General features: G+C 45.2%; 1 protein-coding gene across 1 annotated transcript in view; it reads right to left on the bottom strand.

Moving 5' to 3' along the window:
• The window catches only part of LOC115158601 (KICSTOR complex protein SZT2), a 71894-nt gene that overhangs the window by 34484 nt on the left and 25039 nt on the right, over positions 1 to 12371 (bottom strand). Inside the window, exons 21-31 of the mRNA XM_029707761.1 lie at positions 8665 to 8737; positions 8009 to 8329; positions 7555 to 7693; positions 6455 to 6562; positions 5425 to 5494; positions 5091 to 5276; positions 4569 to 4844; positions 3954 to 4359; positions 1712 to 1786; positions 1416 to 1554; positions 1097 to 1205 (exon numbers count right to left, since the gene is read on the bottom strand). Of these exons, the coding sequence (XP_029563621.1) occupies positions 1097 to 1205; positions 1416 to 1554; positions 1712 to 1786; positions 3954 to 4359; positions 4569 to 4844; positions 5091 to 5276; positions 5425 to 5494; positions 6455 to 6562; positions 7555 to 7693; positions 8009 to 8329; positions 8665 to 8737 (1902 nt within the window). The remainder of the gene's footprint in view (positions 1 to 1096; positions 1206 to 1415; positions 1555 to 1711; positions 1787 to 3953; positions 4360 to 4568; positions 4845 to 5090; positions 5277 to 5424; positions 5495 to 6454; positions 6563 to 7554; positions 7694 to 8008; positions 8330 to 8664; positions 8738 to 12371) is intronic.

Below are 12371 nucleotides of genomic sequence, written 5' to 3'. Positions count from 1 at the left end.
CCCCCCCCCCACCCTTTTCCTCCAAACATAACAATGGTCATTATTGACAAACAGTTATATTTTTGTTTCATCAGACCAGAGGACATTTCTCCAAAAAGTATGATCTTTGTCCCCATGTGCAGTTGCAAACCGTAGTCTGGCTTTTTTATGGTGGTTTTGGAGCAGTGGTTTCTTCCTTGCTGAGCGGACTTTCAGGTTATGTAGATATAGAACTCGTTTTACTGTGGATATAGATACTTTTGTACCTGTTTCCTCCAGCATCTTCACAATGTCTTCTGCTGTTGTTCTGGGATTGATTTGCACTTTTCCCACCAAAGTACATTCATCTCTAGGAGACAGAACGCGTCTTCTTCCTGAGCTGTATGACGGCTGTGTGGTCCCATGGGGTTTATACTTGCATACTATTGTTTGTACAGTGTAAGTCGCTCTGGATAAGAGCTTCTGCTAAATGACGTAAATGTAAATGTAACGAACGTGGTACCTTCAGGCGTTTGGAAATTGCTCCCAAGGATGAACCAGACTTGTGGAGGTCTACAATTGTTTTTCTGAGGTCTTGACTGATTTCTTTTGATTTTCCCATGATGTCAAGCAAAGAGGCACTGAGTTTTAAGGTAGGCCTTGGAATACATCCACAGGTACACCTCCTATTGACTCAAATTATGTCAATTAGCCTATCAGAAGCTTCTAAAGCCATGACATCCCTTTCTGGAAATTTCCAAGCTGTTTAAAGGCACAGTCAACTTAGTGTATGTAAACTTCTGACCCACTGGAATTGTGATACAGTGAATAATAAGTGAAATAATCTGTCTGTAAACAATTGTTGGAAAAATTACTTGTGTCATGCACAAAGTAGATGTCCTGACCGACTTGTCAATACTATAGTTTGTTTACAAGAAATTTGTGAAGTGGTTGAAAAACGAGTTTTAATGACTCCAACCTAACTGGATGTAAACTTCCGACTTCAACTGTATAAGCATTGAAGTGTCAGAAATGTCTTAATGGGAGAGAGTATAACCTACCTATTTCGAACAATTGAAAATGTTTATTAAGGTCAAACAAACAGAGGATCGCAATCACACAAAGGAGTGTAACCTACCTGATTGACCCTACGGCAGATCTCCCCAATCTTCCTCACCATCATCTGATGCAACTGTAAGTATTCTGGCACCTCCCCTACTCCGTCCTCCTTCCCTTCGTTGAAGCTCCTGCAAACAATATTCCATGACGAATTTATATCTTACAGGTCTCTTTTGAGATTTTTATCTCAATTAGAATAACCTGTATAAATAAATTATGGAATCATTATGTAACAATTGTGTCATGTAAGATGGCACACTGAACATTCTAAATGACTGAAGGTGAGCAGCAGTTATGAGCTGCATCCATGTCCTCCCTAAGCCCCTGCCCTCTCTCACCTGGAGTGGGAGTACACCTCTACTTTGTCCTGGTGGATCTTAACGATGAGCCAGAAGTCAGGCACCAGGGGGGACTGGGACTCATGTTCTTCTATAGTGGGGCTCTCACACTCAAAGTCACTGCTGCCACCATCATAACCTAAAAATATACAGCTAAAAATGTTTTATTAGCTTTCATTAGCAGCATCATCATGATCGTCACCACCGTCGTTATCATCATCGTGATGAAGATCATGATCATCATTATCATCGTTATGAGCAACACTATCATAATCACTATAATGTCCATCTCTTACCCAGCATGTCAGAGTCCAGGCTGCCTTGACTGGAGACCACACTCTGTACTCTGCTGGGCCTCAGCTTGCCACTACCTGAGGGGGAGACAAGTTTTACACCACATTCACCTGAGGTAGCAGAGATTAATCTCCAGAAGCCCACTATGTTAGACTGTCAGAGACATGACTAAGACCCTCAGGGCTTTCTCCTCCTCCCTACGCCTCTACACTGGCAGGCCCTGGGAGTCTCCCCACCTCAATGTTGGAACATGTACTCTAGAGAGATGGGTCATCTCATGTAATATTCTGTCTGTCAGCTCTGAGCGGAGTGCTGCTGCCTGTTGATTTGGGAATGGAGGGAGAAAACAGCCTTAAGGGTGGAAACGGGGTAAAGCTGCCAGCTCAGTCAACAGACTTAAGAGACTTGTGCTGCTAGTACTGCCGAAGATTCACTCACTCACACTCTCCTCATTGGTGTGTCACTAGCTATCACACAGCTAGCCTCGCAAGAGACAATCCACACAGACACACGCATACAGCGCCTTTGGAAAGTATTCAGACCCCCTGACTTTTTCCACATTTTGTTACATTACAGCCTTATTCTAAAATTGATTAAATAGTTTATTTATTCTCATCAATCTACACACAATACCCCATAATGACAAAGCAAAAACAGGTTTTTAGAAATGTTTGCTCATTTATATATATATTTTTTTGAAATATCACATTTACTTAAGTGTTCAGACCCTTTACTCAGTACTTTAAGCGCCTTTGGCAGCAATTACAGCCTTGAGTCTTCTTGGGTATGACGCTACAAGCTTGGCAACACCTGTATTTGGGGAGTTTCTCCCATTCTTCTCTGCAGATCCTCTCAAGCTCTGTCAGGTTGGATGGGGAGCGTTGCTGCACAGCTATTATCAGGTCTCTCCAGACATGTTCGATCTGGTTCAAGTCCGAGCTCTGGCTGGGCCACTCAAGGACATTCAAAGACTTGTCCCGAAGCCACTCCTCCATTGTCTTGGCTGTGTGCTTCGGGTCATTGTCCTGTTGGAAGGTGAACCTTTGCCACAGTCTGAGGTCCTGAGTGCTCTGGAGCAGGTTTTCATCAAGAATCTCGCTGTACTTTGCTCCATTCATATTTTACTTGATCCTGACTAGTCTCCCAGTCCCTGCCACTGAATAACATCCCCACAGCATGATGCTGCCACCACGATGCTTCATCGTAGGGATGGTGCCAGGTTTCCTCCAGACATGACGCTTGGCATTGAAGCCAAAGAGTTTGATCTTGATTTCATCAGACCAGAGAATCTTGTTTCTCACGGTCTGAGAGTTTTAGGTCCCTTTTGGCAAACTCCAAGATGGCTATCATGTGCCATCGGGTTCTTGGTCACCTCCCTGACCAAGGCACTTATCTCCCGATTGCTCAGTTTGGCCGGGTGGCCAGCTCTAAAAGAGTCTTGGTGGTTCCAAACTTCTTCCATTTAGGAATGATGGAGGCCACTGTGTTCTTGGGGACCTTCAATGCTGCAGACATTTTTTGGTACCTATCCCCAGATCTGTGCCTCAACACAATCCTCTCTCTGAGGTCTACGGACAGTTCCTTCGACCTCATGGCTTGGTTTTTGCTCTGACATGTGCTGTCAACTGTGGGACCTTATATAAACAGCTTGAAGCCTTCATGTCCAATCAATTGAATTTACCACAGGTGGACTCCAATCAAGTAGTAGAAACATCAAGGATGATCAATGGAAACAGGATGCACCTGAGCTCAATTTCCAGTATCATAGCAAAGTGTCTGAATACTTATGTAAATACGGTATTTATGTTTTCGCTTTGTCATTATGGGGTATTGTGTGTAGATTGATGAGGGAAAAAAAATATTTAATCAATTTTAAAATAAGGCTGTAACGTAAAAAAATAGGGAAAAGGGGAAGGGGTCTGAATACTTTCCGAATGCAGACAAAGAGCTGAAATAGTAATCTCTCCTCTGCTGGGAGATATGGCAGGTCACAGCATGGTTCCATAAAAAAACAGTATGGGCAAACATACAGGACTGTAGGAAGCTACCATGTGAATGGGTTCTGTCATTATACACCACAGGTTTGTATTAGGTTTCACAACGTTGCAAAAACAGCGAGCCCCCTTGTTGCACTTTGTTTAAAAAAAATATGAAAACCGGAATATTACCCAAGCAGTGTAGCTGTAACGTCTCATCACTTAAGGTCCTAGATGTTGTCTGGGTCTGGGGGACAGGGACACTCACTGTGGGTGGTGGACTGCACCGACTCGGCCAGGCTGACTGAGGATGGGGTCTTGGTGTTTTCTGAGGAGCGGTCGGTGCTGGGCTTGAGGTGATGGGTGCTAGGTTGGCCTTGATCCCCCGTGGCCGTGAAGGAGGAGCCTACAGAGCTCAGCTGAGGTCCTATCACCTCTCCTCCTCTGCCCACAGAACTCAGTCGGGGTCGGCCGGTGGAGACACCAACAGAACTCACCCGGGGTCCATCCCCCGTGGCTGTGGAGGTTGTACCGGCTGAGCTCAACCGAGGTCTGGGGCCCTCCTCTGAGTCATCCCGGGTGGGTTTGGCTGGAGGGTTGCAGGGGTCCTGGACTAGGTCATTACCAGAATCACTAACATCCCCGACAGCAGGCTTCTTCTCTTCTCTCTGCACCTGGAGGGAAAAAATGTAACATATAGAATAATTAATTCAGTTCAAATTCATACACATTCATCCATACATTAATTCATACAAATTGCATTTATTCAGAAAAAAACATTAAAAAGATAGGAAACCTTAATTCGACTCAAAGGACCATGAAAGAGGATGCATAAACTAGTTGGTCAGGTTGAACCCCCCCAAAAAAAAGAATGTTGACAAACCTCACTGTCTAGCTCCACCCTCTCCACGTCTGTTTCATGGTCAGGTCTTGTTCCTGGTGCACAATGATTGGATGGAGCCCTGGCACTGTCGTCCACATCAGCACAGTGATCGTTGGGTTGGGAGGCCTGTCCCACCCCCTCAGTGTTAACAGTGCTCTCAGACAGCCTCTTAGAAGCCTGGATCCTCTGTGGGTGGAGTCGACTCAGAGACATGTAGTGGAAGTTGTCCTGCTCTCCTTTCAGCAAGTAACCTGAGAATGACATCCTACGGAACTCCTGTTGAGGGTAAGATTCAAGGGTTAGGGTCAGTTCCATCTCAATCCAGGAAGAAAACTGAAAATACAATACCAATTTTCCTCATTTCAAAGCAATTGACAGAGTAGAACTTCGGTGTGCAACAAACATGCAAGGTTCCTAACGATGAGAAAAACATATTGACCCCACTAGAAAAAAGGACATGAACTCATCTCTCATATGAAAGAAGAACAGTTGTCACCCCTCCTGGTCATCATCCCAGCCCACCTCTTTGAACTTTTCCAGGGACTGCTCAGGGCCGAAGACAAACTGCAAGGGAACGACCTCACAGTGGCAGCGTGGTCGCCCGCCTGAGCGAAGCACGTGACCCGCCACCTTCTGTAGCGTGGACGAGCTGATGACCCGGGAGTGACGCAGAGCTGACACAATCTCATCCTCCAGGAGCCAACGGATCTACAGCGAGAGGCAACAGGGAGATCTGAGTGAATGGGCCTGAAATATGTAGCTCAGTGACAGAAGAATTCAGCTATTTAGTGGTTCGACTAGCTCAAATCATATCAAGATCGAGTTCCAAGATCGAGATTACAGAGACTGAATTTACCTCCTCCATGGCAGCTAACACGGCTAGTTTGTGTGGAATTGGGAGTTTGGACAAAGAGTCTCCTCCAACCCTGTTGAAATAAAGAAATAATGAACTACTGCAAGGTCATAGAAATCATGCAGGCTGACAAATGTCATCATCAGCCAAACCCTCCTCAACATGCTTTTATCTACCCTTTAGATCAGTGGTCACCAACCAGTCGATGGTGATTGACTGGTCCATCTTCAAGTCATTCCTAGTGGAACACCTAACAATTCTGTAGAAAAGCCAATGATAAAGGCTGTGATAAAGGCTTGTACTCCTTTTTGTTTAATTCGTTGCGCTGTTGGCGGTAGGTGCACTTGATTCAGAAGCCATGCGCACCGGTTAAGTAAAGTGTTCCCATTTTTAAGAATTTCATTTGTCTGAAAAGACAAACTCCGCCTACCCGGCGGACCGGGAGATCTGTGGTTCAATCATGTGCACCTACTGTACTGGCCAATCGGATAGCTCAAATCACCGTGCCTACTGTATAGAGCTTCCACGACACTGGTCACAGCAGTTTGATACTAAGTTACATAGCAGTCCAGTAAAATCAAAAAGTAAATTATTTGCTAATTAATTCAATTTATGCTCAGCCTGTGCCTCGCAAGTGCTACACCAACTGATCTATTTTGTCATCAAAGCTCAAGTTTTGAAATATAATATGGTCCGAGAAGAATAACATTGGCAGGCCAGGCATACAGCCAATATGCTGTGATAATGTATTAGGCCTACTGCACAAACCTAATTCTTACAGAACAGTTTTTATTAGGTTAATGTCATGTAAAAATAAAGAAATATGAGCGTTAGATTTCGGCTTGCTTTTTGACTGCGAAAGTGATCTTGACTCAGGAAAAGGTTGCTGCTTTAGATCAATCACCTATTAACACCTACTCCTTTAGCCTGGTCCCAGATCTGTTTGTGCTGTAAAGCCAACTGACAATGGCTATACAGCACAAACAGATATAGGACAAGACTTCTCCGCTTCTCATCCTGCCCAATGACTCACCCGTCGACCTCTACTACTCTGTCCAGGTTGCCCATCACATCCTCAGAGCGGTAGGAAGAGGGCTGACCTGGAGAACGGTTCAGAGACACACTGCTCTCTGACGTGTACCTAGAGAGAGTGCAGGCTGTTAGTTAACATGATCACCTTCTAGTGAAAGAAATGCAGTTTGATGAACATATACAGCAGAGGGCTATGCTCATCCACATTGCACCTTATCAATCCAATGATAATGTGTCCGGTAAGAGTGCCTGTGTGTGTTTGGATGAGTGATGTCCTAAAAGCTTAAGCTCCAAATTCTTTTTAATGTTATTCACAAACCTGGGGAACCAAAGAGCACCTTACCCCATGAACACAAACTAATCCAAGAGCTAAAAGATTTTTGGGGGAGTTTGTCATTTAACCCTTTACACACTCATGGGACTTGGCCTATATGAATAGGACTAAATGTAAATGTTTCTCACAAAATAAATATGAAATGCATATGCATAAGCATGGTAGCAATTGAAAGGAAACTGTTTGGGGATGATGTGAAAATTATTAGACCAAAATTGAGGACACAACAGTTCACCTGACAAGACTTATTACACTGTTGATTTTATGTGCATTTTACATTTACTATACTTTTCGCTGCATTTGTTCATAACGAAATCTGAAAATGTGTGGTAGGTGCAACATAAGACAAAAAAATGCCAAGGGTTTGAGTGAGAGGACTAACTGGTGGCTCCGTGACCACACACCTCTCTAAAGTTTACACAGTTCCTAAGTCATTTCAATGCACTTTCATGACTCAAAAAACAGTCAAACTAGAAGTTGTTTTTTTGAGCTCTCCTAGCTGTGCCATTGAGGAATTAAAGCAAGCACACTTGTAGTTGTTTTCTTTGGAACAGCCCTGCATCCCCATCAAATCACACAGCTACTGTTGTCGTTTATGCAATCCAAAACCAGTCATGCTCTGACATCATTCATAGTATGTTACTGTGCAGCCACTGTGTTCCAATTTATGCGCTCATTGGCCAAATCTGTCATTTTCAACCCACATACGGGTATGAGTGTAGAGGGCTATTTTCATTCCACATATTTTTTTGAAAGTAGGATCTAACCTGTTGTGTCTCAAGTCTGATTGCATGTCCTCTATCTCCAGGGGTAAGGTGAGAACAAAGATGTCCAGTGTGACAGACAGATCATTCAGATCCACAGCCTGCAGGGCCTCTGCATTCTCCAGACACATGATCACCTCACCTGCAATAACACCATACACGTCTCAACATGAACAGTAGGGCATTTAATAGCATTAAAACAATGTCACGCCAGACCTGAGTTCAAATAGTATTTGTTGTCTTTCAAATACTTTGAGTGTAGGAGTGAGCCTGCCTGTAGTGCCAGAGGGAAGGGTTAGCACTTTAGGAACTAGTCCACTGGTTCCATTGTGCCAGACAAACTCAAAGTGCAGCTATTTCAACCCAGGTATGATTCACATGCTGTCTATTGACTCGAGTCTATTCTGTGAGGGCTGTGAGGGGTGCCAGGTACAGAGCAGAGGCAGTGTGTACTCACCCAGGCAGGTGGGTAGCGTGGTTATGGGCATGGATCCGTGGCAGCTCTTCATGTTAACAGAGCAGGTGAGGTGGATGAACAGCGGGGGCATCTCAGGCTGTGGCCGCTCTGGCTCCAACAGGCTCTCTCTCTCTAGGATTTTGAAGGAGACATTGTCCTGGTTCACTGTGTTGGAGTCAGACAGGGACTCATCCTCCCCCTCTCCCCCTGCCTCCCCCTCTCTGTCTGCCCCTAGGGATCTCCGGCCTCCAGCCCTCTCCTGGTACTCCACCTCCAGGTCTGTGTCGCTCTCCGTCACAATGCAACAGCCCGACATGTACTCTGAGGTACACAGGTGGATTTATGTTTTTACATCAAAATAAATATAAAAACATGTAATTTAGCAGCTGCTCTTATCCAGAGCAACTTACAGGTGCAATTAGTGCCTTGCTCAAGGGCACATAGCCATATTTTTCAGCAAGTCAGCGCTGAGAGTCAAACCAACGACCTTTCGGTTACTGGCCCAACCGCTAGGCTACCTGCTGCCCACATAACTGTGAGATGGTACACAGGATTTATGACGTATCCTTAAATACATGTTCTCTGTGGTCCAGAGGATGAGTATAGAGTATTTGATGTATTGTGAAATAGATAATATAAAATACAAGGATCCTCACCGTCCTCTGTAGCAGGCTCAGCCTCTAACAGAACCTCTTCACTAGGTTGTCTCTTCTCTTCCCCATCAGAGTCCTCATGAGGAGAACAAAAAATACAGGAGGAAGAGCACTGTGTTATTCCCAATCCCAGTTATTTAGTGTTGAACCAATGTGTCGGCACCAAGTGTTTTCTTCACTGTCCTGGAGAGTGGATACACAAATACCGCAAAGACTGAGAGCAACTGATAGGAAATAACATACTAGTGTTGCACGGTATACCAGTACCACTGTAATGTCACCATACAAAAACGTTATGATACCAACATTTTAGAATATGACACTAACACATTCTTCAGCCCTTCAGTTCTAAATAACCAGCTAGTGCCTGTTTATACAGTCAGTTTTGTTTCTAAATTCACTTACATATTTTAAGCAACAGCAACTAGTCTCTTGGATACCCCAGTCCAATAATATCCACTTTCATGTGCATCTGACGTGTGGCAGCTTTAATCATCCTGCCGTATCCCCTACCAGCCCTCACTCACCTGCATCTCTCAGCATCCCTTACCAGCCCTCACTCACCAGCATCTTTCAGCATCCCCTACCAGCCCTTACCCACCTGCATCTCTCAGCATCCCCTACCAGCCCTCACTCACCTGCATCTCTCAGCATCCCCTACCAGCCCTCACCCACCTGCCTCTTTCAGCATCCCCTACCAGCCCTCACTCACCTGCATCTCTCAGCATCCCCTACCAGCCCTCACCCACCTGCCTCTTTCAGCATCCCCTACCAGCCCTCACCCACCTGCATCTCTCAGCGTCCCCTACCAGCCCTCACTCACCTGCATCTCTCAGCATCCTCTACCAGCCCTCACCCACCTGCATCTCTCAGCATCCCCTACCAGCCCTCACCCACCTGCTTCTCTCAGCATCCCCTACCAGCCCTCACCCACCTGCTTCTCTCAGCATCCCCTACCAGCCCTCACCCACCTGCATCTCTCAGCATCCCCTACCAGCCCTCACCCACCTGCATCTCTCAGCATCCCCTACCAGCCCTCACCCACCTGCTTCTCTCAACATCCCCTACCAGCCCTCACCCACCTGCTTCTCTCAGCATCCCCTACCAGCCCTCACCCACCTGCATCTCTCAGCATCCCCTACCAGCCCTCACCCACCTGCAACTCTCAGGATCCCCTACCAGCCGTCACCCACCTGCATCTCTCAGCATCCCCTACCAGCCGTCACCCATCTGCATCTCTCAGCATCCCCTACCAGCCCTCACCCACCTGCTTCTCTCAGCATCTCCTACCAGCCCTCACCCACCTGCTTCTCTCAGCATCCCCTACCAGCCCTCACCCACCTGCAACTCTCAGCATCCCCTACCAGCCCTCACCCACCTGCTTCTCTCAGCATCCCCTACCAGCCCTCACCCACCTGCTTCTCTCAGCATCCACTACCAGCCCTCACCCACCTGCTTCTCTCCATCCGTTCTTCCTGCGCACCCATTCCTCCGTTTTTAAAATATAAATTCAGCCGTACTGGCGAGCGGGGATGCAGACCCTGAGGAATCTTCTGTTGTTACATTTGCACATTTGTTACATTGGAGTAGCACATAAAGCGAGAAAAGTTGCTAAATTGTATAATTTCATCATCGCCTGGCATAACCAAGAGCACAGGACAGTTTGAGCAGGCTTTGCAATCGCAAGCCTCTGAGTGACATACACCGAGTAAACAAAACATTAGGAATACAGTTGAAGTCGGAAGTTTACATACATTTAGGTTGGAGTCATTCAAACTCGTTTTTCAACCACTCCACAAATTTCTTGTTAACAAACTATAGTTTTGGCAAGTCGGTTAGGACATCTACTTCGTGCATGACACAAGTCATTTTTCCAACAATTGTTTACAGACAGATTATTTCACTTCATCATTCACTGTATCACAATTCCAGTGGGTCAGAAGTTTACATACACTAAGTTGACTGTGCCTTTAAATAGCTTGGAAAATTCCAGTTAATGATGTCATGGCTTTAGAAGCTTCTGATAGGCTAATTGACATAATTTGAGTCAATAGGAGGTGTACCTGTGGATGTATTCCAAGGCCTACCTTCAAACTCAGTGCCTCTTTGCTTGACATCATGGGGAAATCAAAAGAAATCAGCCAAGACCTCAGAAAAACAATTGTAGACCTCCACATGTCTGGTTCATCCTTGGGAGCAATTTCCAAATGCCTGAAGGTACCACGTTCATCTGTACAAACAACAGTACGCAATTATAAACACCATGGACCACGCAGCCGTCATACTGCTCAGGAAGGAGACACGTTCTGTCTCCTAGAGATGAACGTGCTTTGGTGCGAAAAGTGCAAATCAATCCCAGAACAACAGCAAAGGACCTTGTGAAGATGCTGGAGGAAACAGATACAAAAGTATCTATATCCACAGTAAAACGAGTGCTATATCAACACAACCTGAAAGGCCGCTCAGCAAGGAAGAAGCCACTGCTCCAAAACCACTATAAAAAAGCCAGACTACGGTTTGCAGCTACACATGGGGACAAATATCGTACTTTTTGGAGAAATGGCCTCTGGTCTGACGAAACAAAAATATAACTATTTGGCCATAATGACCATCGTTATGTTTGAAGGAAAAGGGGGAGGCATGTAAGCCGAAGAACACCATCCCAACTGTGATGCACGAGGGTGGCAGCATCTTGTTGTGGGGGTGCTTTGCTGCAGGAGGGACTAGTGCACTTCACAAACTAGATGGCATCATGAGAAGGAAAATTATGTGGATATATTGAAGCAACATCTCAAGACATCAGTCAGGAAGTTTGGTCGCAAATGGGACTTCCAAATGGACAATGACCCCAAGCATACATCCAAAATTGTGGCAAAATGGCAGAAGGACAACAAAGTCAAGATATTGGAGTGGCCATCACACAGCCCTGACCTCAATCCTATAGAAAATTTGTGGGCAGAACTGAAAAAGCGTGTGCGAGCAAGGAGGCCTACAAACCTGACTCCGTTACACCAGCTCTGTCAGGAGGAATGGGCCAAAATTCACCCAATTCATTGTGGGAAGCTTGTGGAAGGCTACCCGAAACGTTTGACCCAAGTGAAACAATGTAAAGGCAATGCTACCAAATACTAATTGAGTGTATATAAACTTCTGACCCACTGGGAATGTGACGAAAGAAATAAAAGCTGAAATAAATCACTCTATCATTCTTACATTTTAACATTCTTCAAATAAAGTGGTGATCCTAACTGACCTAAGACAGGGAATTTTTACTAGGATTAAATGTCAGGAATTGTGAACTGAGTTTAAATGTACCCGACTTCAACTGTACCTGCTCCTTCCATGACATTGACTGACCAGGTGAAAGCTATGATCCCTTATTGATGTCACTTGTTAAATCCACTTCAAAATCAGTGTCAATGAAGGGGACGAGACAGGTAAACTAAGGATTTTCAAGCCTTGAGACAATTGAGAAATGGATTGTGTATATTTGCCATTCAGAGGATGAATGGGCAAGATTTATTTTTAAGTGCCTTTGAACGGGGTATGGTAGGTGCCAGGCGTACCGGTTTGTGTCAAGAAATGCTGCTGGATTTGTTAAGCTCAACAGTTTCCTGTGTGTATCAAGAATTGTCCACCACCCAAAGAACATCCAGCCAACTCAAATGTTAGGAAAGCGTTCCTAACGTTTAGTATACTGAGTATTACCA

The sequence above is a fragment of the Salmo trutta genome, chromosome 22 (assembly GCF_901001165.1).
Source record: "Salmo trutta chromosome 22, fSalTru1.1, whole genome shotgun sequence".
NCBI classification, from domain to species: Eukaryota; Metazoa; Chordata; class Actinopteri; order Salmoniformes; family Salmonidae; genus Salmo; species Salmo trutta.
Note: the sequence above shows the minus strand (reverse complement) of the source record. Positions and strands in the feature narration are given on the sequence as shown.